This window comes from Leptinotarsa decemlineata, unplaced genomic scaffold (assembly GCF_025532065.1).
Source record: "Leptinotarsa decemlineata unplaced genomic scaffold, Ldec_3_MD MMD2_tig00003798_RagTag_RagTag, whole genome shotgun sequence".
In the NCBI taxonomy this organism is placed as follows: Eukaryota; Metazoa; Arthropoda; class Insecta; order Coleoptera; family Chrysomelidae; genus Leptinotarsa; species Leptinotarsa decemlineata.
The window spans coordinates 2,664,687-2,692,123 of NW_027412596.1; the positions used below are offsets into that span (position 1 = coordinate 2,664,687).

Here is a 27,437-nt window from a genome sequence, read left to right on the forward strand (position 1 = left end):
GAAATTTGTTCATCATTCACCTAATAACTAAGAGGTGGGAGCTATTATAATAACGAAAAAAAATAATAAATGGGTGTTGAACATTGTTTTTATATGAAAATATTTTCAGTATTATAGTAAAACAGCAAATGAAGAATAATTGTGTTTATGTTAACATGTGCGTAAAAAGGACACTTTTCTTAGATATAATCTTAGTTACTAGTTATTGGGTTAAGTTCTTAGATATTGTTGCATAAATTCGCTATTAGACATTATTATAACCACATTTGTTTGGTCATTTTTAAGAGATTTGGAAAACAATAATTCAATCCACCTAGGGATTCATATTTATGGTTTAATCTGCAACCGTGACTGTTTCGTCATCAGGTAGCTACTTGACACATCAAGTGTTTTCTTCTGAAATGCATGAAAAATGCTAAAAAATAAGATTGCTGACATTACAGTCATTTTATCAAAAGTTGTCAGTTTTTGCATTCAAATATTTTATTCCTAATTGTTGTCAACATTGGGTTGGTTTCCCGCCAGAATATATTTTTGCCAGTTGGAAACTGGTAATTTTTTCGTTAGTGTTTGCAGGTGTTTGTTTAATAGTTTATCATTTATCATTTTCGAAGATTTGCAATACAGCAATGGAAGGATTTGATGATCCAGGGATATTTTTTAGTGATAACTTTTCTGTGGATGAAAATCAAAGTGATGTACAGGTTAATTTAATAGCAGTAAAAAAGAAATTCAAAGAGTTTCTCCGACAGTATCATACTGATAATTTCAACTACAAATATAGGTACATTTCATTATTGAAAATATAAGTGCATAGTTTTTTCTATAATCATTTTAGAGACACCTTAAGGAGAAATTACAACCTGGGTCAATATTTCCTAGACGTCAATATTGAAGATGTGGGAAGCTTTGACGAAAACTTGGCAGATAAATTGTATAAGCAACCTTCTGAACATTTACCAATATTTGAAGAAGCAGCAAAAGAGGTTGCTGATGAACTCACTTCCCCTAGACCAGAAGGAGAAGAGCAAGTTGAAGATATTCAGTTAAATTTATCATCAGATGCACTTCCATCAGATTTGAGAACTTTGAAGGTTAATTATCCAGAAAATAATGATAAGTCCCCTTATCTAATTTACGTGTTTTCAGTCTGACGTTGTTTCTCGTCTGGTAAAAATTCCAGGAATTGTTGTTAGTGCCTCAGGTATTAGGGCAAAGGCTACTAAAATCTCAATACAGTGTCGCGCTTGCAGTAATGTCATTCCAAATTTACCTGTTAAACCTGGGTTAGAAGGTTACATTTTGCCAAGAAAATGCAATACGTCAGTAAAATAAATATCAACTGTGAACATTCTAAAATGTATTTTTTCAGGGACCAAGCTGGTAGACCTCAGTGCCCGCAAGATCCTTATTTCATTATGCCTGATAAATGTCATTGTGTTGACTTTCAAGTGTTGAAACTACAAGAACTTCCTGACGGTATTCCCCAGGGTGAAATTCCAAGACATATTACTCTATATTGTGATAGATACTTATGCGAAAGAGTTGTTCCTGGTAATAGAGTGTTTGTGCTAGGAATCTTTTCAATAAAAAAAATTACTAAATCAACCAGGGTGAGTGAATTACTGAAAAATACTCTTGCATTGCTAGAACTGTTTAATTTTCATTCAGTAACATTTGTAAAAAGTAACTTTACAGATCACAACTATATTATTAAAAAAACTACTTGCTTTAGGGGTTTAATTTGAATATGATCTTGTGTTGCACCCTCAATAAAAAGGAGGGGACACAGAAAACCATGGACAAATACTTTATACTCACTTAAATAAGGCGATTTGCTCTAATAGCACTAGGCATTTGAACAATCACATTCTTTGCAGCAGGCCACAATAGCAATGACCTTATCAATTATTCACAGATTTTAAACAGATAGACGGATTCTATCTAGAACAGCAACAATTACCAATGATAATTTTTTCAACTTGGGAATAGGTATTAATGAGCCATTATATATAACTGGATATCTTTGAGCATCTAAATACTGTAGGAAGAACTCATTGCTTAGAACTCATTTTCCATTGGAAATGTCAATAAATTTGACATTTTAGCTATAGAAAAATATTTCAAATTCTAATATTTTCTAAACCTTTCAATACTTATATGTTGTGTATTTACAGACCCCCACAAGGGATTTCAATCTTTTCATGGAAAGACTGGAACACTTATTATCTTAGTTACCTCCTAGAATTAATTATCGATATCAATTTTGCAAATGAAAAATTACTGTAATTACAATTAAAATAAACTTTTAGAGTGCCCTAATCTTGTTATACATGTAAATATAGCGACTCGGATTTCTAAAATTTTGTTCACTATGTTTGTACAAATATCAAAGATGTATCAAGATTTTCAATCTTGAATTATCATATCAAGCTGTTATTTGTTCTACCCTGAACAGTCTCAAAAGTGATAAAGAAAATAAACATGAATGATTATACAAAAAAGGAACTAAAAGCACAATTTCATTACCTCTAAAAAAAATTTATAGGAACCTCATACATGAGGCAGATGATCTATTGAAACCAGAATCGGGAGATTGTTAAGAGAATATTCAATTGAGCATTTCTTTACAACTAAGGAATAAAATATATATCAGATAACGTAGATTGATTGCACAGCATCCAGAATGTTCATAGCAAGACAAATGTTTCATGAAGAAACTTAGAAAATACCAATGATTTGCACTACAAAAACAGGTCAAACCAAGCAGCAAACCTATTGAAACTGGCTGGAAAACTGGTTGCTTTGCAACCTAATATTCTATGAACGAGTTTGAACTGTCGAAGTTATCAATTCACTGTATTTATCAATTTCTAAGTTGTTGTCCATTAATTTCAGTAGTCAGTTGTTAATTTTGTATTTGTCATTTGAATAAAGTTTGAATTTGTCTTTAACAATGTTTATTTTGAAGTTTCTACATATTCAAATTAAATCAAATTTATTCATCACTGAAGTCCATACAAATCTATAAAAGACATCATATAAATTTATTGGACAAGTCATAACAGGACCTACAAGCTACAACAATACAAATACAAAATATGTATTTATTAAAAAGAAGTACTACCTGTTCATAAATAAAAGAAACAAATGTACAAAGAACAATAAAATAACAGTACTTTATTGATAGCGATAATATAGAATAATATAATAATGAACATACACTTACATAAAAAATTCATCCAAAGAATAAAATACGTTTTCCTCCAGGTATTTGTGAAGAGCGTTCCTGAAGCAGTTCAGATTTGACAATTTGTGAGTTGGACCAAACAAATAAATTGATAAGAATGACATTTTTTTCCAATAGTAAGTCTGGTTATAGGCCCAGTTTACTCAGCATATTGATAAATGTTGGAAGTAATAAGTATAAGCATCTCAGAAGAAGTAAAGTATAAACTTTCACTGTTCAATGGGAACGATTACAGCAACCGAAGTTCCATATGGAAATTCTTTTAAAAGAGCTTGATTTCATCAGTTTCATAAAGCAATCTTACAAGAGAATGGTTGTTGTTAGCGTAAAAGTTACTCAAATTGAAGAAGAAAAGAAACTTGCTAGTCTCCAGAAGAAAGATGAGAAATCCAAATCTCAAGTTATACAAAGAATAGCAGACAGTCATTTAGAGAAGAAGAAAACTGCTTTCGATATCTGAAAAGTTCTTTCATACACCATCGAAAGGAAAGGCATAGCCAGTAAACTTTTAATAAGAAAAAGTCTATCAACTATGAAATAAAATACTTCTTCATCAAACTTGACAAAACATTTTATGTTATGTTTATATTGATTCAAAAATTGTGATCCACGAGATGCGATCTACTAGAGAAACTTTTGAAACAGATGTAGCATGCCATTTGTTAGTCGCCATGGCAAAGGATTATGTAGTAGTAGTTATAGCTATTCGTATTCGAAAAACACCTACTCAGTGTTTGAAAACGTTTAATATGGAGTTGGAACAGCTTCAAAGTAGGACTAAGATCAACTAAAACGTTCTGGTTCATTAGGACAATCGTGACGTTACAAATATGTACTCAATATGATATATCAACATTATTAATTATACTGAAAAAAAAAAAATGTAAACAGCCTTATTATAAACTTTAACTACTGATAAACTGGATTTGAACTTCATTAAGAATAGATTATTAGATGAGGAATCCAAGAAGAAAGTCCAAATTTATTCAGTCTTCAACTGCATTCACTGTACCATCTAACCAATCATGATATTTTTTCAAATCAAAGAAAGCAATCGAGTCCAAAAAAAATGGTTCAAATTAAAATGTTATTAGTGTGGACTAACCCGTAAGAGAAATGAATACAGAAATCAGAAATTCGTCAATAATTCAAAATCATCATCAAGATCAACACATGCATCTCAAGTTAAGCCTGTGGAAGTGAACAATAATTTTCATTTCCTTCAACAATCTATGATAATATTTCAAGTTGGTACTTGATCATCATGGAAAACCTAGATTGACCAAAATCAAAAATATTATATGTTATATATTATATTATCGAAAAATTAGTGAAAATGGTTAATGGAATTGACACAAATCCTAAAAGAATATCAGAAAACTTGGAATGCCACTAAATTAGATTAGATTATTTATTGGTCAATTTATTACTTAGTGCTATGACAAGTCAATAATATATAATGTAAATGCAAATTATAATTAAAATTACCGAAAAGTAGTAGGTAGTTGATAAAAAGTGAATATGATATGAGCACAAAATAAAGTTAGTAAATATATACATGTAAAGACAGAGATGCATAGAGACAGTATCTATGTTGTTGATAGTCACTCAGTTAAGCTGAAGTCAGACGCATCAGTAAGCATTGCATGTAGAAAAAACCTAGAAAACTGAGAAACGAGCCAAACGACCATTGTAGCTGATTCATAGTGATCTATTAGGTCCAGTTTCTCCAATATCGCATGGTGGGAAGACATATGTGTAGAGAGGGCATACCGATGAGTCTAGCCATGAAGTTGTTCTGACAATAGGAACTTAGTCTTTTATGACAAAAAAATCCAAGTTCTGTATTTGCCTATAACAAAACAGTTACATAGCATGAATAATTTATCTCTATAATAAGTGTTGACTTTCTCTTAAACTATTGAATCCTTTTTTGATTGCAAAAATCTATAATTTTTTTTAATTTTTGCTTTCACAAAATGTGTTTTATGACAATTGACTAATTTTTTAAATACATTCTTTTAATCATCGTGGATTTTCAGAATGAAGGAAGAGAAAAGGCCATAACAGGTGTCCGAGCAGCCTATATGCGAGTTGTAGGCATTACTCTTGACACTGAAGCTTTGGGAGCTTTAGGTTGTTCAATTGTTTCCTCAGAGGAAGAAAGTACTTTCAGAAGATTAGCTGCTTCACCAAATGTGTACCAGAAAATTGCTAATAGCATAGCTCCTTCAATTTATGGTTCTATTGATATAAAAAAGGCAATAGCCTGTCTACTTTTTGGTGGCTCGCGCAAGAGGCTTCCTGATGGTTTAACACGAAGAGGTGACATTAACTTACTGCTCTTAGGAGATCCTGGTACTGCAAAGTCACAGCTGTTGAAGTTTGTTGAGAGAGTAGCCCCTATTGCTGTTTATACTTCAGGGAAAGGTAGTTCTGCTGCTGGTTTAACTGCCTCAGTTATAAGAGATCCATCATCGGTAAGTTTATTCGTTAATTATGTCATCAATGAGAGTGAGAGTCTTTCCCTCACATATATGCACATATACACATACTTTTATTAATGTAGTATGCATGATAATATGCATTCATATTGTAACAAATTAATGAATTAACTGTCTTAAACAAATTTATTTCCAACAATATTTCAATAATCACAAACTAATTTATTTATTACAGCACTTAGCAAATAACGCTTAATTTATTTCCACTATTTGAATTTCTTGTTTAGCTGCTTGATTCACTTTCTGAACTGCCCTCTTGGGTCGGGAAGACGTGCTTATATCGGTAACGGTCCTTTCTAGAATAATGTAGTCGGTCCTAGGTTCGGTCCTAGAATTTTACTGGCGATTGCCGACTACAATCTTTCGCAGTGATGTCATGTGTTTGTTCCATGATTCGGCTGGCGTACTAGTCAGGGGCGGTTTCAGATTCGTTACATTGCCCCTTCTTAAAGACGTTTCCCCCCAAAATGTCATCCTCGGCATGTGTCGATACCTGCAGGACTCCCCATATCTGCACTGTGAAGTTCGATGGAAGTAACACTCCACAGTCTTCATGATCGGTCGTGGAAAATGGTTACCGCCCACCAAAATATTGATGCCACTAGATCTGAATATCGTTTCCAACATGCTTCTCACAATTCTCCAATCCAGCCTATCAAGCCCAGAGGCTAATTTCGGGATTGCCAAGTCCACAAGATGTTGGTTGAGCATCGTGTCCCTCACTCTGGTAAGACCCCTCCAGACATCTTCATAGGACGGTTTGTCTCAAGAATGCTTTTTGCTCACCAAGTAGAAAATGTTTCTCTGACCCTTCTTCAACTGTAGTACTCCTCCGACTCCTGGATTCTGTTCTCGTAATGTTTGGAGCTGACCGAATTTCTTGTTGAATAACTACAGCGATACCTTTGGACATTTGGATATCCTCTGCCACGCAGTGGAACCTTGGAACCACTGGAACTTTGAAGAGGTCTCGTGGCTCTTCTTGAGTTACCCCATGTACGACCTTCTGTACGTTCGAGTATAAAGACATGAACTTCTGCGTACGTCATTTCATCCTCTGGTAGTCTGAGGGCGCGAACTTGGTCGTGATTTCCAGTATAAGAAGCCAATCTATTAAAATGGACGACCCTAGGCTTTCCTCGAGGTCGCTTATGGATTCAGTAGACGAGGTCATTTATCTTCTTCATGATTTTGTAAGGACCTTCCCACGAGTTCCGCAACTTCGGTGATAAACCACAGCGTAGCTTAGGGATGTATAGCCAAACTAGATCACCGGTTTCGAATCCTCCAGCATTCGCCTTGATCTCATAGACCTGGATACAGGCTGACGATTGCCCCTTCTCATCAACTCTCTCTAGTTTTCCTGATCTGGTGTTGGTTCTTTGATTTCTTGGACATTTGCTACGCACATGCCCAATTTTCCCACAGTTCCAGCATCTTATTTGTTTTCTCTCAAGCAACACTTCTTTTATTACCTTTCTAAAGGTGGCCTCAATATCAGCAGGCAACTGTCCATCTTCCTCGATAGTTCGAACTTTGTTCTGGTTCTTGCAGGATTGTTTTGCAGCCTTAAACTCCAGAACGCTTGCCAGTGCATCCACGAGATGTTTCGGATGAGCTAGTGTCAAGGTCTGCCCCATTTCTTGGTCGCGAATTCCTTCCGGTGTAGCAGGATATGCCAGACGAACCAATCGAGCAATGTCGGCTCCAAATTCTTGTAGAGGTTCTCCTGATTTCTGACAGCAGTTCTTCAGCTGTGAATGGTGAATTTGCTCTAGGTGGGCCTGTCCACACCGTAGCTCAAGATGCTTTATAAAATGATCATAGTCTTCCTGTTCTTGGGCCGTGAGGGTTTGCAATATATTCGTTGCTTCTCCACACAACGCCAGTGTTAATGCTACCGCCTTTTCTCTTGCATTCCATTCATTCGCTCTTGCCGCAGCTTCGAATTGTCGGAGGAGTTTTTCCGTCGAACTGGGGCGGCTTCATAGAGAGCTTTTCTGGTTCAGAACTGACTTTGACATTTTTCATTGCCTTTTGAAGTTCTTCCATGTTGAAACTCAGTTCCGGAATAGATTTTTCGGTAACAGTTTCTGCGGTGTGGGCAGAATCAACGATTTTGTTTTGCAACTTGCTAATTGTTTCCTTCATCTTGCTGATTTCTGCCTCAACTCCGCCTTTTATTTTCTCTAATGCCGTGTTCATTTCCTTCCTGGTTTTGTCTATCTCTGTCTCGATGGTTCCTATCCTTTCTTCGAGTAGACTATTTGAATTTCTTGTTTAGCACTCGATTCACTTTTCTGAACTGCCCTCTTGGGTCGGGAAGACGTACTTTTATCGCTAATGGTCCATTCTAGAATTCTGTTTCGGTCCTAGAATTTTACCGGCGATTCCCGACTGCATTCTTTCGCGGTGATGTCATGTGTTTGTTCCATGATTCGGCCGGCGTACTAGTCAGGGCGGCTTCAGATTCATTACAATATATTTATACATATATTTACGGACTGTCTCAACTTTTAAGTTACACAGTTCTCAAGTTATAAAAAAAATGTTTTTCTCATGATAACTTTGGTGTGCCCCTAGATATTTTATTGAAACGTAGTACGCACCTAATATATATTGAAAAGTAATTTTTATTATACAACATACTCATTGTCTTTGCCATTAGTGTCCTTGCGAGATTTACACAACTTCATTTCAAACAGAAAAGTGATGTCATTAGCAAATCTGATCTCTTGTTTTTTTCATTTTATGTATGGTTTTCATGAAAAATAAAATTCAGGAATTTGCAGGTTGATTTCATTAGTTCGAACTCCCATTGTCTAATATGATTCTACTATGATTCGAAATCTATGAAAGAAAACAAAATCAGAATGAAAAGCTGGAATTTCAACTATATTAGGCAATAAAACGTGAAATAAAAATCCAAGAAAACGAATAAAATAAAATATAAAATGAAAATGACTACAGCAAAAATAAATAAAAAAATAATAAAAATGGGCAAAAAATTAAAAAATGAATTAAAACATTATTGAAGATTTCAAACCAATTTACTGTAGAACGTTTCAATTGTTAGTTGTTTTTGCATCAGGTATCTGCCACATGTGCCTATAAAGTCGTAGGTTCACATGAGAGACAAGGGTGAGGTGGTTTCACCTTTACTTGAGCATATCATATGCATCATATGATTCTGACTTCCACTCCCGAGTATGTGTTTGTGGAGTTGTTTCTGGACTTGGTTTGCAGGTGGCACAGTGGTACATCCTACTGAATCAACTGCAGATAGAGCTTATGACTAGTTGGAATTCATTTTGTTTGTTCGGGATATTCAGATGGTGAAGAAAATATTTTAAAACAGCATTAACATTTCATGTGAAATATTTTTGTTTTTAGCGTAACTTTGTAATGGAAGGTGGTGCTATGGTACTGGCAGATGGAGGTGTTGTTTGTATAGATGAATTTGACAAAATGAGGGAAGATGACAGGGTGGCCATTCATGAAGCTATGGAACAACAAACTATTTCTATTGCCAAAGCTGGTATCACAACAACTTTGAATTCTAGGTGTTCTGTTCTTGCTGCTGCTAACAGTATTTTTGGAAGGTGGGATGAAACTAAGGTATGTGTATTTTGCTGGTCTAGAATAAACAAATTTTTGTTGAGAACATGAAAGTAAATTAATAGACAAGTGGAATAGGTCTTCAAGAAAACCCTTCCTTAAGCGCTTGAGGAAGCTATTGTATAGCAAAACACGTGTTGTGGTTTCATAAACTGTGTAGTAAAAATCTACCAATAAAGTAATTCTTGAATAAATTATGGACTTTCATCAAGTATCAGCCAATTCCGTCAAATTATTGATTTTGCTTCTACTCTCAGTTACTTATTGAATTTTATTATTATTATTATTATTATTTTATTATTAATATACGTTATTCTCAAAACTTAACATTTCTCGATGTATTCATGATAAAAGGTTCCAGTAAAATGGTATACTATGTATTAATTGATTCCCATCTCCATTACAGAATACTATTTTGGGATGATGTAGTAAAACAATCTTTTTCCTTTTGTAGTACTAGAACGAAGGGTTGTAAGGTGTGTTGTGTTCTTTGCCAAAAAAAAAAAACTAAAACATGATACACTATCAATTTTTTATCTAGAAACACTAATGAAGTGAATCAAGAAACTTGTATCACTAAAAAAAAATATGTTTAAAATGTTTTTCATTAACCAGCTATCGCACCCCTACAATGACAACCCTCAGAAGTCGAAAACCTAATGAGGTTTTACCTTTTAACTTGTGATTCCTAACACGGGTTGGACGAGAGCAAATGAAAATAGATCGTTCAGCCTGCGGCTTGAACCACCGACTCAAACATCGGTTGATTGAGAGAGTGAAAAAAGTACCCACGTCGAACCGCCCGGCTACCGACCTACCGATTGGATATAATGAGTATCTATGTTTTTCAGATGATATCAATCAAATTATATCAAATCCCTTTTGAAAAAGCATTTACTCATTCATTTATAGAAATGTGCATGACTGCCCACTAGTATATTTTATCGCGAAGTAAATTATAACATACAAAGCATTCTGTTTTTACCTGAGGAAGGTGAACTCTCTATTCTCACATTTTATGTATAAAGATGGAGAAGTAGAAAGCCAAAACCTTTCTTTCCTAAAAAGCCTTTCAAAAAATATTTCAAAAAGCATACTAAAAAATAATTAGAGCAACTCAAACTACTGTTGGTTGGTTAGATCTAAGTGTGTAATTTATATGGTTGTTCAACTAATTTGACATGGAAATACTCATCAGAGAGCATGGAAAAAGTTGTTCTATACAAAATATTGTTCAATCAAATTGTAATGTAGAGACTTTATAATAATGTATGACACCAACTTCCAAATTAGTGTTAGGACACAACAAATTTGAAAGGTCTACTAGTATTCAGTTTTTAGGTTTACATGTAGATGAAACTCTTTTGTGAAATATTCAAATCAATGAAATTAGAAAAAAATTAGATAAGATAATTGGGATTCTATATGAAATAAGAAACTATATTTCTTTGAAGCATCTGAAGCTGATTTACTTGTCAATAATTTATTCAAAATTACAGTATTTAATTAGTATATGGGAAACTGCTTCAAATACAACTTTGAAACCATCAGGGAGTTTCTTGGAACCAACTAGAAATCTATATAAACCAAAGCTTTACAATTCTATTCATAAATTAAAACTATGCACCTTTCTGCTGTCTGTTATAAAGAATAAAAAACATTCCGCTATGAAATTTATAAAATTGATAGAACATGATTATCAAACAAGACAGTTCAATAATCTGTTAACAAAAAAAACTTAAATCTGCATTTGTTGAAAATCTGTATTTTACAAATTGATTATAATGAATTACCAAATTTCCAACACAGAAAACTTTAAAATAGTATTAAAGAACTATTTGTTGTAATCATTTATGTTGATCATTAATATATGTTTTGTTTTTGTTAAAAATCAGACCAATTCTGAAATAGCTCTCTTTGAAGATGTAGTGCCCTTCAATTTCCTTTCCAAATGGAGTATGCTAGGTGTTGCTAGATGTTTTTCTTTAGATGATTTTGTTTAGAAAAAAATTAATAAACACTTCAATCAAAAACGTTTTTTCAAAAGTAGTTTAAAAACTACAATTGGTGACCCCAAGAAGTGAATAGTTATTACGCATTTGATAAAACCACGGTCAAGTTACTTCAAAACCTTTCGCGAGAGCAGTTAGTTAACCTACTTGAATATTTCAATGTCAATCCTGGTGGAACTGTTCCTGACATGGAAATAATGCTGGAGGCTGAAATTCTTAAAGAGTATCCTGGAATGATAAATTCCCAAGACTTTGATTTCACAAAACTTCTTTGCAAAATCAGTAATCGGGAGAAATCTAAGGAATCTCAAGCAGAAGGTAGTGTTATTTTAAAGGTGAACAAGCTAGAGCTTCTTTGTAATAAGCTGATCGAAAATCTCGAAAATAATAATAGGAGAATGGAAGGCATAGAAAAACTTATTCAACAAATGAGTAGAGTCTACACCTATACTTAATCCAGCAGTTACTACGCCTTCAACTTCCACAGAAAAAGATCGTTGTTCTATCAGTCAAAACGTAGTAGCTGATGAGTTATCAAGGATTTCTACTATTAATTTAGAGAACATAATCGATTATGGAATATGGGAAAAAGAAATGATGCCCAACTACAAGATTTGCTAGAAGGAAATACCTCATTAGTGTTGAAGAAAATGGAAATTCCTGGTACTAACTTCAACATAATTTGTGATATTTCAACCAATAATATCAGACCATATGTTCCTGAACCTTTCAGAAGAGAGATATTTGATAAAATTCACAATTTGTCACATCCAGGTATCAAAGCCTCGCTGAGACTGATGAAGAATAAATTTGTTGACAAAATATGAACAAACAAACTGAAAAATGGGTTCAGTGTTGCATATCATGTCAGAAATCTAAAGTAACCAAACATATTGTGAGCCCAACCGGCTATTTTGCAATACCTGACGCCAGATTTGAACATGTAAATATTGATTTAGTTGGACCACTACCCTAATTTAATGGATTCTCTTACTGCCTCACCTGTATTGATAGATATTCAAGTTGGGTTGAAGCTTTTCCAATTCAAGACATATCAGCAGAAACAGTCGCCAAAGCATTTTATGAAGGTTGGATCACTCGTTTTGGTATTCCTTCCAGAGTAACAACAGATCAAGCAAGACAATTTGAAAGTTCACTTTTCAAAGAGTTTTCAAAGATCATGGGTTTTCAACATATACATACTACACCTTACCATCCAAGTTCAAATGGAATGATAGAAAGGTTTCACAGATCAATGAAATTTGCAGTAAAATGCCACCCTACTGATAAATGGTCCGAATATATCCCCACTGTGCTATATGGTATTAGAGTTTCTCCAAAAGAGGATTTAAATGGTTTAAGTAGTGCTGAAATATTGTATAGTTCTACACTACGTGTTTCAGGAGATTTTGTGATAACCAATGGAAAAGAAAAGAAATTATCGCATATAGAATTTTTGAAAACTTTACAAGAAACTATGAGAAACATACAAATCAACGAGCAGTCCAGTCATTATGGAGAGAAAAAACATAAACATAAAAACATAAAGAATTGCAAAACATCTCTCATGTTTTTCTAAGAATAGATTGTGTTAAAAAACCATTGCAAACTCCATATTCTGGTCCCTACAAGGTTTTATAAAGAACCGAAAAATATTTTACACTTTCAGTGAATGGAAAAAGAAAGAATATTTCGATTGATAGATTGAAGCCAGCTTTTATAGAATAATTGAATGAAAATTTACTTGAATATGCAAAATTTCCAAATACACCAAATGGAATTCTCAAAAAGAAATCAGAAAATCAAAATGAAAATCCAGAAAAATCAAATTATGTAACCCGTTTTGGAAGAAGAGTTCATTTTCGTGTTTAATAGTTTTTTTAAGGAGGGTGTAATGTAGTGCCCTACAATTTCCTTCAAATAGAGTATGCTAGGTGTTGCTAGGAGATGTTTTTGTTTAGATGATTTTGTTTAGAAAATATAGAAAAGAATTAATAAAAACTTCAATCAAAAACGTTTTTTCAAAAGTAGTTTAAAAGCCACAAAGATATATATTTATATACGAATATTTCTTGTGTAAATTATTCCCTGCATGAACCATTATAATAGTTTCTTGGAAAAAACAATGTTTATTCAAACATTATTTTCACAGAGATCCACATATTAATGTCTTGCCCACCATATAATCTCGTTTGGATATGATTATCATTGTTATTATAATTGCTACTATTTAATAAAATTATAATGTAGACAATATGTAATAATGGCTATAATATTTTTTAGGGAGAAGAAAACATTGATTTCTTGCCTACTATATTATCTCGTTTTGATATGATTTTCATTGTTAAAGATGAACATGACGAACAAAGAGATAGGGTAAGTCGATTTTATTGTAACAGTTATTAGTCTAATATTTTGAATAGTAAAAAAGTCTTGCAAAAGATCCTAAATATACAATTCTATGGATTTATTAATTTCATGATATAATTAGAATCCTTCCTTAGAGTGTTGCAGGTTTTCTTATTTATTATCATTTTCCAATAAATAATACAAATTAAATTTGTATCTTATCCTATTATCCTTGCAAATAAATAAGTATTTGAGAACAGCATGTTCAAAAAGAAATGAAAGGATAATAGTTAATTATACTGAAAAATATTTTTCTCAATTTCAGATACTTGCCAAACACATCATGGGAGTTCATATGTCCGGTCAAGCTACTCAAGAACCTAAGGAAGGTGAACTGTCTCTGGAATTCATAAAAAAATTCATCCATTATTGTCGAACGTGAGAAATTCTTCTTTATTTTCACTTATTTACTCTTATCATTTATTATTTTAAATCAATCATTATATTTGAATGAACGTATTGACCACATCTGAAAGTTGCAAAAAAGGATATTTTTGTATAGATTAAATAAATAACAATGTTAAAATATTTCAAACTCATCATATATATTGCCCTGCTAATCAAGCAGTTTGTTTCTACATTTTTTCATGATTTCGAAAAAGGTAAAATATGGTTCTATTTAAAATAGAAAGAATCCAATATAGCGCCCATTAGAAAAAATAAAGTTGATGAGGGTGGCCGGAAGACGAAACGTCGGATAGCAAATCTGAAAACACCATTATGAAGCAGGGTCAAAGTGGTAATGTGGAAGTGCAATTTATTTTCGAATCCTTCGAAAAATAAATCCAGAAAGAAATAAAAACCATTTTCCGAAATTTCTGCTTTTTCCGGATATACTCGGAATTTCAGAACATTCTCAACGGCATATTGTTAGCCAGGTAAATGCGCAACTTTGCCCCAATTTAACCATCGTCGTATCTCTCATAGTTTCCAAGATCCCAATGGTGAGGATCGAATTTTAAACACCCTGTATAGTTCTCAACGAAGAAATGTATGCATTGTTTTGAAGCTTTGGTGTAGTAATGAATATTACTGGAGTTCTATCCCAACACCAAACCGTTATTTTTAACACCTCAATAGGTGTTTCAGTCACCAAGTGATCATCTTCAAGAGGAATATTAAACTTTTTATACTGTTTTTTTGAGGTTTATAACCTTCCACACTCTTAAAATTAAAAAAAAAAGATTAATTAATAGAGAATCTGCTGAAGAGTAGTAAAGGGCAAACTGAAAAGTTCACCCCGAAGTTACTGTGTAATATAAACTACTGGAAAGTCGAATTAGTCAGTAACATGTCATACATTTTGCCTACGAATTGAAAAAAAAATACAATTGAAAAAATTTAATATGAATACTTATCTTTCTAAAGCGGTTAACGTTTCGGAGAACAATGCTTTTCCTATTCACTATGAAAACTGTGATATTTCAAATTTCTTTTGACACAAGTTACATTTAGGGGTCTTGAGGTTTCATCTATATAACTTTTTCCACTGGAACAAGTTATATTGTAAATACAGTATTTCGTTCTTTCAACCGTATTTTCGGGTTTAGTTGTTCTTATAACCGATGCGTCTCAATTTCTCAGACAAACTGGGAACATAAAGTATGATGTTAATTGTGAGGTATGTGTATTATTGAATTTGTGGTGATTGTGGGATCTGTATATTATGTTGTATCGGTCGGTAGCCGGTCGGTTCGGCGTGGGTGCTTTGTTCACTCACTCAAATCGACCGCCGTGTTGGCTGAACGATCGATTTTCACTTGTTATCGTCCAACCCATGTTAGGAATAACACGTTAAAAGGTAAGACCTCGTTAGTCCTTAGCTTGCACAAAGTTCGACTTCTGAGGGTTGTCGTTCGTAGGGGTGCGACAGCTGGTTAACAGAAAACCAGACTTTTTTTTTTGTATATTGCTTTTACCAACTTCATTGAGAGCTCTTTTCACAAACTGCTCCAGATATGCATTTTGCTCCAAAACTGTTTAAATGATAGTTATTTGCTCTTTCATATTATGTACTGAATTGTAAACTGTCTTTGCTCTGTCATACAAACATCTAACTATACCTTTTTTAGATGCTAGTGTGGTAATTAGATTTATAGTGGAGATATCTGTTGGAATGAGTTTTCTTTCAATACACACTCGTATCAAGAGTATTCATCTATTTTTTTATCATAACATTGAGAAAAGGAAGTTGATTATGAACTTCCCTTTCTAATGTAAATTCTATCGTTCTCTTGAGTTCAAATACTTCAAGAAAACGTTAATATCATCTAGGTTATGATTCCAGAGAGTGAGCACATCATCAACATATCTCCATCGTATCTTTGGACCATTCTGGGGAGTCTCAATATATGTTTCCATAAAATGCTCAATGAAAATGTTACTCAGAATCGGTGACAAGGGTGAGCTCATTGCCATTCCAAATTCTTGTTGATAAAAATCCTCCTTGACCTGGAAAAAAGTTTTATCGGTACATAATAATAATAATAATAATAATCTCTTTATTTACTCAGATTGATTTGTATAACCACAAGAGCAGAAGTACAAATGAAAAAGAGGAAAACGTCAATGTACAATATTGAAAAGAAATAAAACTATACGAAATAGATAATGTCACAAAGTTATAAATTACAAAATGTGTAAAAAATAAAATAAATTATATCTATATACACACATATATACATATACACACACACATATATATACACATATACACACATATATACATATACACACATATATACACATACACACACACATATACACATATGTACACATACACACACATATGTATACACATATATACACATACACGCATATATACAACATACACGATGTATACCACATAAATATAATAATAGATAATTGTTTTCTATACACACATATAGTATTGGATTATAAATAAAAGTCATCAATACTGTAGCAGTTCTTTGACAGAAGAAGTTGCTTCAGTCTTGATTTAAAAATGTGTAAATTTTCAGAATTTCTGATATTGTCGGGGAGTTTATTAAAAAGTTTGCAGCCTTGAAACTCAAAACTTCTTTGGAAAAGAGCAGTGCGATGTTGACTAGATAATAATAAGTGGGCATTCCGAGTAGAGTGATTATGACAGGCTCTGTTAGCAGCTAAAGTGTTTCTATTTCGATAGATATATGTGCAAGCTTCCATTATGTATACTCCTGCTAGCGTTAATATTTTCAAATGCTGAAAAGTTTCTCTACAAGAATCTCTATAGCCCAACTTAGCAATGATCCTAATAGCATACTTTTGTATAAAAAACACACGAGACACGGTAGAGGATGTGCCCCAGTTAAGGATGCCATATCTAAGATGCGAATTGAAGTTTGCGTAATAGACAGTTAATAAAATACTTTGACCACAATGGTGGGATAGAAACCTAAGAGAATAACAGGCTTTTCTAAGTTTATTACATAAGTGGTCAATATGTGTCCTCCATTGAAGTTTGTCATCAAAAATAACACCCAACATTTTTGTTGACTTGGTTAGGTTCAATTTTAAAGCAGTATCATCAAACAGATTCAACCCATATTGTTGCCCAGTATTCATCTTGAAATTTAACAAGTTAGTTTTGGCTTCATTCAACATTAAATTGTTTTTCTTTGACCACATAATAACTTTTTTGTAGGTCTCTAGAGCTGTGTTTTTCGCGGAGTCCATATCGTTTTCAATAATTAATATATTAGTATCATCAGCATAACATGTACAGTGAATGGCCGAGTTCTTATTTAGGTACACTGATAAGTCATTGGCAAAAGCTAAATACAAGAAGGGTCCTAGAATGGATCCCTGTGGTACCCCATCCTCAATATTTCTTTCAGTACTTAGACTTTTTCCAACTTTGACTACTTGCCTTCTCTTATATAAGTATGAGTTTAGTAAGGATAGGGGTATTCCTCTTACACCATATCTTGAAAGTTTGTCCAGCAAAAGATTATGGTTCACACAATCGAAAGCCCGTGAAAAGTCAATAAATAATCCTAAAACACATTTCTTTTTGTCTAGAGCACTTACCATTCGATTTTGAAATTCACACAGTGCTGTATCAGTACTTTTTTTCTTAGTGAAACCATGTTGTGAGGGCGATAACAGGTTATTTGCTATGAAATAGGATTCCAATTGTTCTTTTATATTAATTTCATAAAGTTTAGAGATACTTGAAAGAATACTAATTGCTCTATAGTTATCCATATTGTTAGGATCACCTTTTTTAAAAATAGGAGATACACTAGCAAGTTTAAGATTGGTAGGGAAGATCCCTTTTGAGGTTGAGAGATTAATTAAAAAGGTCAGGACACCACATAGTTCATTAGAGCAAATTTTCATTATTTTATTGGAGATTTCATCAATCCCAGTGGAGTTAGAGTTTTTCAATCTGTTAATCATTTGTGTGAGTTCCCATTCAGTAATTGGAAACATAAAAAAGCTTGAGTTATTTAAGGTGACATTGCTCTCGAGAAACTTTGTGTCAACGGAGAAGTTTTCAGATATAGTCCTAGTAAAATGTAGATTAAATTTTTCAGCTATCATTTCATCTGAATATTGAATATCATTGACTGTTATAACTATTTCACTCTGTTTCATAGTTTTTTTTTGTAATTCATTAATTATGGCCCAAGTTGTTTTAGATTTGTTGCATGAGTTTAATATCAACTCATCATAATATTGTCTATTCAGCGATTGCAGTTTCTCTCTGTATTCTTTATTGCACTTCTTACATTCTTCCTTATATCTATTATCATGTCTAGCTAATGTATTAAGTAACGAAACTTTATTTTTTAACTCCCTTATTTCACGAGTCATCATTATTTTGTTTTCTTTCGAAGTTCCAAAACTACATTCAGTTTCGTTCTATTTTTGAAATTAACATCTATTTCTAATTTAGTTCTTATAATTCTTTGGGTTTTATCAACCGAAACATTGGTGAACAAACTCGCAACATTGAAACTCATCAGGAGATCTACATTCCGAATTTGTAATTCATCAAGTTTCTCAATGAAATCGGAAGTATTCTTTATGTAACTGTTTCTATTTCCAGACAAAGGTTTCAAAATTTGGAGGAGATATTTTGCAAGTTTCTGACTAGGAGAACCAATTGAACTGACAATGTGTCTTAGAGGACAATTTGTTTCTGTATTTTTGGTAAACCATAAAAATGTGGAGGTTAACTATAGTGGGAAATGAGTCGAATACATTCTGTTTTTGTGAGAATGTTTTTTTGTTTGGCTAAAGTTCGATGTATCTTTTGTTTCACCACTTTTGTTACATTTTCTTTCAGTTTTTTGTAAACATTCATGGTTCTAACCGTGGAATCTGTATTGTATACTTCGTACGTTGTCTCTGAAATCAGATGCCTTAATTTTTCGTATTCATGGGAACTCAATATAACTGGGTTTTGCTGCAGCGAAAGTAATGTACTATGGCTTAATAGGCTCTTATCTATCTAAGCAAAAGGGTATACCCTTTTGGGGTGTTTGCAGTTACCCACTTATGCAGTCGGTTTTTGTCTTGCAGAAAAGGGCTATTAGGTACTCATTTATGTAAAGTAAAATGGGGGGATTCATGTAAACCCCTTTTTCGAGAACATAGAATCCCTACAGTTATTTCAATATTTATAGAGGAAACCGTATCGATCAAACATCTGAATCTACCATTTCCAAAAACATGTTTGGTTCAAAACTCATTGATATATAATGGAATCAGGGTATACAATAAACTTCCCAATAAAATCAAAGAGACTCTTTTTATCATATTCAGAAAGAAATGTACAAAACTATCAAGTGATAAAGCCTATTATGACCTACAAAAATATTTTGACGATGCCCTGTAATTTAGAATGTGTGCAAATTGCGATTGTACTGTGTGTGAAAAACATATTTTCATTCATTGTCCTGGTTCTTGTCATGTAACCTTTGCATAAGTATGTATATATATAGTTTATATTTTATTTTATCATTTACATTTTATATATTTATACTTTACATATTATACTTCATGTTCAAATTAATATTTATTTATGACATTGTGTTTTTAACAAGAATTCTATTCTTAAACAATAAACATATTATCAATCAATCATGTCAAAAGAATTTAATGTCCAGATGTCACATGAGACAGTTTCCATGAACACACACACTGTATGTTTTTTGAGAATTCAGTTCAGTTAAGGTTCATATTTTCGTTTTCAACCTCTCTTCTTAATAATGATAACCAGTTACAATCCACTTCCACAGAACTAATCGAAATGCACTTGTTACCTGCTAAAAGAATATATGCGGATTGTTTGAGTTTTCTAATTTTTCCATGAGTTTCTTTAGTGATGATGAAAATGATCACTTGGTGATTGAAACACGTGTGGGGGTGTTGAAAATAACGGTTTGGTGTTGGGATTGAACTCCATTAATATTCATACTTTATTATTTGTTCTGCAAATACATACTTTATATTCCACTTTTCAACTCCGATATCTGTCAATTGAAATTTTTCATGATGCAGAACATTAGACATAGCTAGTTAAAAATTACGATTATGATATAACTTTGAATATTACTGGAGTTTTTTCCCAACATCAAATCGTTATTTTTAACACCTCGACACGTGTTTCGATCACCAAGTGATCATCTTCAAAGAGGAAGATTAAATTATTATATTTAAAAGATTAAATTATTAAATTTAAAAGATTAAAACAGTTTTAATCTTCCTCTTTGAAGATTAAATTATTAAATTCAAAAGATTAAATTATTAAATTTGAAAGATTAAAACAGTTTTAATCTTCCTCTTTGAAGATGATCACTTGGTGATCGAAACACGTGTCGAGGTGTTAAAAATAACGATTTGGTGTTGGGAAAAAACTCCAGTAATATTCATTACTACACCAAAGGTTCCAAACAGTGCATCATAAGTATATGATATAAGTTTACTTACTGTAGAATATGAAGTGCCTGAAGTTCATTAGTGTGATAAAATTATTTGTGTAGTTCAATTGGCTTAAAACCGAAAAAACTTTTCAATAAACAACTCGTAAACCATGTAAACTGTCAAAACAGTTTGAAAATCGAAGAAATTATCAAAAACTCACATTTGTTCAGCTACTTCTCTTTTAAGTACAGAGTGCAAAGTAACATTCAAAGAAGAGCTTTTCTTTCTCTGATTGATTGCAAACATCAACTGTTTTGCCTTTTTCAATTGTTGCGTTTCATCACACAGTTCGTTGAACATACATGTGCATCATTTAATTGTCCCAACTGTAATTTTCATATTACTTCCAAAGAGTTCGATAACATCAAGCACAAGTGAAATTCTCAGAGAAATTAATGAATTTTGTGTACAGTTTTTTGTTAATTTGCTGATGTTTTTCAATGAGCAGCTCATATGTATGCTTTACTTTAAAGTTAAAATCAATTCACTGAAGACTTCATTTGAATCACTGGTTGAATTCAAATCATAGCAAATGACTTGATATAAACGGAAGTTGCTTATAACTGAAATGATATTTTGCAGTTTGTAAAACTGTTCTTGGGTGAGTGAGTTCTGATATATTGTAATTGTAGGCGCTGTGGACCTAGACTGAATGAAGAGGCTGCTGAAAAATTGAAAAGACGCTATGTTATGATGAGATCTGGAGCCTTCCAGCACGAGATGAAGTCTGATAAGAAAAGCTCTATTCCTATCACAGTTCGTCAATTGGAAGCTATAATTCGTATATCTGAGAGTTTAGCCAAAATGCAGTTGCAGCCGTTCGCAACAGAAACGCATGTTGATGAAGCTTTGAGGCTCTTTCAAGTGTCAACTTTGGACGCAGCTATGAGCGGAAGTCTTGCAGGTAAAAATGACTACACACATGGATTTTTTTTAAGTTCACTTCCAATTCTCAAAGTCATTAAAAATCTAATGAGATTAATATTAATTATAGGTTTTCAAAATAGTTGTAGACCAATTTTCCTAAGAGAGGACCTCTTGAATGTACCTTCTACATTTATCTTGGAATGTCACTTCTACCCATAAAAATATCAATTTATTTGTCACAAATTCGAATATTCATTGTAGAGATACCCTCCATGGGAACCTACACACATGGATTTTTTTTAAGTTCACTTCCAATTCTCAAAGTCATTAAAAATCTAATGAGATTAATATTAATTATAGGTTTTCAAAATAGTTGTAGACCAATTTTCCTAAGAGAGGACCTCTTGAATGTACCTTCTACATTTATCTTGGAATGTCACTTCTACCCATAAAACTATCAATTTATTTGTCACAAATTCGAATATTCATTGTAGAGATACCCTCCATGGGAACCTATTGAGAATTCCCCCGCATAAAGCGGCTAATTTAAGGTATTCCCCACTATTTTATGCAATAAACTTACCTTCATCTATCAGGAAAATCGAGTCGGAAAAATGTTTTGAAATTGAGGTGAAGAAACTATTCTTACATAATTTGTTTGAAGGTGATTGACAATGTATCGTGGTGCATTTCATTAGTTCGGACTTCCATTGTCTAATATGATATAAATTGATTTGAAATCCCTGAAAGAATCTGTAAAAATTAAAAAAGATTAGTTGAAAAATTACAATTATATTAAGCGAAAAAACTGAAATTATAATGAACTAAAATACAAGCAAGAACCAAAAAATTAAAAAATTGAACTTTCAATAAGAAATGAAAATAAAAAAAAAATTATCAACAAGAAATAAAAATTAAAAGATTCCAAACCAAGTTACTCTACGACATTTCGATTGTTAGTATCACAATCGTCTTAGGGTGATAACTGGATTTATTCCTCCGAGATCTAACTATATATAGGTCATTCGAGTGATTTCACCTATCCCCTCTTCCCTCTTTCCGCTTCGACAGTTTTTAGCGGGAGCTGACCGTTTGGCGGGAGTTGGTCGTGTTCCGCTTGATTGTAGGTTTTCATATGTTACGTATCTCTACGCTAGCTTGGCTAAATGTGTTGTTGGACAACATATATGCGGCTTCTTTGAATTTTCTCCTAAAACCAGGGTTCCTTCTTGTGAATGATTTCAACTTGAGACCACTTGATGTTATGTTGATGAGTCCAAACATGCTCTGCTATTCCTGATTTGCTGGTTTCTCCTCGCTGTGTGTGCTTCTTGTGCTCGGCAATGCGAACTTTCAATGGTTTCTTAGTTTCACCGATGTATGATTCTCCTCACTCGCAGGGTATCTGATAAATGCAATTCTTGGAATCGCAGTCCGCGTTTGGTGGCCTGGTTTTCGTGAGGCTGCTACGGATAGTGTTCCCAGATCTGAAGCAGGTTCTGATGTTATACTTGAACCCAATTCTTCTTATCCTTTCTGACAATCCTCTGATGTAGGGAAGTACAAGTACTGGTTGTGGCGGCTTCTCTTCCTTGTGAGGCTCTTGCTGTCTTCAAGCTAAAGTCTGTTCCACCATCACTTTGGAGTAATCATTCCGTTGAAGGTTACATTTGATGATGAAAAATTTTTAATTTTTATTTCTTGTTAATAATTTTTTTTTCATTTTTCAGCTAATCTTTTTTTAATTTTCACAGATTCTTTCAGTGATTTCAAATCAATTTATATCATACTAGAATCCACAATACCGGAAATTGCTTTTCGACAGCTTCTAGTCAAGCGAATTTTGAAACAGCTCAAAATCAACAAGGCCTCTGGTCTTTATGAAGTACCCGTCATCGTACTTGAAAAGTGCGCAAATAAACTCACACCAGTATTTTGCAGACTTTTCAACCTGTCTTACGAGAAAGGGGTTTATCCTTCTTGTTGAAAGATTGCTCGTGTTCACCCTGTTCCCAAATACTTATAGACCAGTCGCTTTGCTTTTAGTGATATTAAAAATCATGGAAGAAAACCACCATATCCTCAAATATTTGGAAGACTTCAACATCTTGAGCGATCATCACTATGACTTTTGGAAACAAAGATCAACAGGCGTCCTTATATCGCATGTCACCCATATTTGGAAAAACGCAATCGCGAAACATGAAGAATCGAGAGCTGTTGCGCTTGATATTTCTAAGGCCTCTGACCGTGTGTGGCATGAGGGTTTGCTGGCCAAACTTCGATTCTATGGCTTGTCGGATCATTTTTGTGTATGGCTCTTCAGCTTCCTGAAAGAACGTTCCCTGCAAGTGACCGTCGATGGATATCTCTCGAATACTTTCACCATCAACGCTGCTGTTCCCCAGGGATCCATATTGTCTCTAACCCTCTTTTTATTGTATATCAATGACTTATTGGAAAATAACTAAGAATCCAATATATTGCTTTGCTGACGATAGCACACATCTCGTCTTTCCAGTTGGATTCCAGGACATTGCTACGGAGGAGGCACAGGAGGTAGCAGGAGGTTGCATATCTTATTGAGGATTTATAAGTGACTAGTTGTTGCCCGCTGCTTCGCCCATGTAGAATTTGGTAGTTGTAGTACTAATTAGTACTATGTTGCTGTATCGCTGCTGTTCCAATGTTTTGACAGAACCAGAATCAACGAACTTAGGCGTGCGCAGCGTTATAGAACAGTGCTTTCAAAAAAATTGTTCTACAGCGCCATCTAGTGGCGAGTTACAGGAAAATTGATAGCCTAAAAACCTTCTTTATGAAAAATTACTCATACATGTCAAGTTTCATCACGATCGGTTGAGTGATGTAGAAGTTTATCACTTACCAACCAACCAACAAACATCCATTTTTATATATTAGATTAGACAATGAAATGTACTCTTACAGAAGTTTTACTACACTCTTGCTAAATTTTTGCATCACACTTTCTCCTGATGTTTTGAAAGCATTCAGTAGTAGAGCTTCTTCTCAGATTGTGGCACGTTTTTATCTTTTATATAAATTTATGTGTTGCGAAAGTTTTGTTGATGTCAATTATATCCATTGCTTCTTGTAATATTCTGCTTAAAAGTATGTACATTTATGCATAGCTCGAAATGGAAGATTGTTTGAACATCTATTGTTGTGAATTTGCGCATTTTGAAATTGTGTTGTTACTTGTTACTTGTTTTATCCAGCACTGAATAAAAAAAAACGTTATTGCTTCTATTCAATCACTTTTATATACTTTCCTCAATAATTAGAGACATTTCCAATGAAAATGAAGTAGTCAATTCCTACATTTTCTGAAAGGACAGTGTGAATTTTTCTGGGATGGCTCTATGTACATCAATGAACTCACTCACTAAACATATATATTAAAACAAGTACTACCTCTATGGCCTTCTCCATTGTATCGTTCATGGTGCTTAGTCAGAAAGGCACAAATATAGGATATGGAAAACTACATAAAGTGATCTTAACAAACGCTCCCAACTAATTACTTTATCAATTTCTGAGATGCCATTGAATCTATGGTGATGAAAAGTGAAATTAGCGATGGTTTTCTGTGATTTCCTACCTAGTGATGTAATCCAGGAGCTGATTGATTCTCACAGATATCACTGCACCTGTAACCAGTCGATTTTTTATTCTTTTGTGGGTGCCGACAAAGCGGGCAAAAAATGCGTTAAAAAGAGTGGATTGAATCCAGAGCAAAAAACTTAAAAGTGTTGTAGGTACTACTTGTGGGTTGAAACTTTCCTTTGAGTTGGGGTCAGAGTGAGAGAAAAGGAAATCACAGTTTGCACGGCAAATAACGATTCAAATTCAAATGAAGGAGTATTCTGGGATCAATCAAATTACTTGAATAAAAAAAAGAAAAGAAAATACATTGATATATACATGACTTTACAAATGGCAACTCTCGTATAATCTAGGAAGTGGTTTATATAATTTTTTTTCGAATAATAGTTAAACATGAAAACATTACTATTGATGATTTTCCGTTCAGGTGCTGAAGGCTTCACAACAGAAGAGGATCATGAGATGCTGACACGTATTGAAAAGCAGTTGAAACGAAGATTCGCTATTGGTATGCAGGTTTCTCAGCAGACTATAATTCAAGATTTCACTCATCAACAATACCCTGAAAGAGCTGTCTTGAAGGTAATTCAAGCTATGATCAGACGAGGTCAGTTACAACATAGAATGCAGAGAAAAATGCTTTATCGCATTAGTTAAAAATGATCCATTTGTAAGTGAAATTATATTTTATTTTGTTTACAATCATTAATTTGTTGTACTTCAATAAAAATGATAATTTTGTACTTCAATAGATTTTGCACTAATCTTTTCTTCTTAGAATGTTCCATTTCAACCTAAAAAATGCGTTTTACCTCCCTTGTTTTACTGGTAACCAGAAATGAAAAATGGTTCATTGAAAACATTTGTCACCTGCAAATGAATCAATGTCGAAGGAGTTCTGGATTCAAAAAGCAATTTTTGACAATTTCAATATTGATTCTCATCCCAATTCTCGATTCTAGTTTTGTTGGTTTCTCTCAGTAGGCCAATCCCTTAACAAGACATTAGAAATCTAAGGAAATTGGGTCCGAGGACATTACTGCTCTTGTGGAAATGTATCAGATGCGATTCTAAACAATTCACACAATTATCAATAATTTTTTTTGTCCACGTTATTTAAAATATGCAATTTTTTTTAATCCAAATTGCAAAACAGATATCATCAATCATAACGGAATTGGTTAACTTCACGTACTTTCCCGCCTGCCACTCCCGACACTCAGTAATATCACAGATTGAAAATCAGTAAGATCACAAATTATCACTCATTGAGTGCATCCAACAATTTCCAGCAGTTGAAGCTGTTTCACCACTGAGTGTGGTAGGCGGTAAATATAGAATCCAGCAGTTGGATAAAATTAAAGCAAATTGAAAAGCGCTTTTCACTGCATTCATCGCAGGGCTTGTCTTAGACGCACCCATTGTCAATGGAGTTGATGAAAAAAATGTACTTTTGCGAAGTTATAATACAATCAGTGTACCATTGCACTTTACGATGGTACACCAAGTAAAACTATGGTATGGTACCACTTTTAAATCCAAGAAACAAGAATGTTTATAACAGTGATGGAATTTAAAATAGTAATTAAATAAATCATTTGAATACCTACTCTTCAATTGAGTGTACAGCACTGTTTATTGTATATATACATACTACCCCCCTACTTGGGTTTTAACTATGTCAGTACCATCTATGAATGAACCACATCGCCATTTAATTATTTAACCTTGAGGTTGAAAGACTATTAATTTTTAGACAATGATGTATATGCCATTTTCTAATTAAACTTGGATAGTTGGGTCGAACAATGCATTTGTCTTTCAGCCTACCATTATGATGAATGAGTCCAATGGTGGATCGAAACAGCTCTGTATAGTGATGGATCATAAATGCTTTGTTTTTGGGCTCTGGTTTCAACTTGTCATCTTGCAGTTAGCTGCAAAGATAGACTGCGGGTGAATCTCGTTTGGAGGTTGATTTCGAAGCTTGGCTTTGCAATGGACCACCTTGGAGAGCCACGTTTATCTTTGATGATCGTGAATTGAGTCTTCTGTCGGTTTCAGAGGTGTCATTGCCATTTCCTTTCCAAAGATCGCTCAAACTTCTATCAATTCTCGACAAATTGTGAGGTAATATTCAAAGGATAATAAAAATAAGATTTTATCTGATTCAAACATATTTACTGAAAAAAATTAATCAACAACTTATAAAGT

At 33.4% G+C, this 27,437-nt stretch overlaps 2 protein-coding genes across 2 annotated transcripts in view; one reads left to right on the plus strand and one right to left on the minus strand.

The window, feature by feature from the left end:
* The window catches only part of LOC141483638 (uncharacterized), a 565,103-nt gene that overhangs the window by 229,379 nt on the left and 308,287 nt on the right, over nt 1–27,437 (minus strand). The window lies entirely within an intron of this gene.
* Mcm5 (Minichromosome maintenance 5) lies at nt 505–25,972 on the plus strand. The gene is made up of 10 exons (XM_023167166.2): nt 505–784; nt 839–1,094; nt 1,150–1,322; nt 1,373–1,613; nt 5,293–5,730; nt 9,148–9,372; nt 13,668–13,760; nt 14,059–14,171; nt 21,362–21,633; nt 25,651–25,972. Exons 1-10 carry the CDS (start codon nt 630–632, stop codon nt 25,878–25,880), a joined length of 2,196 nt encoding a protein of 731 aa, XP_023022934.1. The 5' UTR covers nt 505–629; the 3' UTR covers nt 25,881–25,972.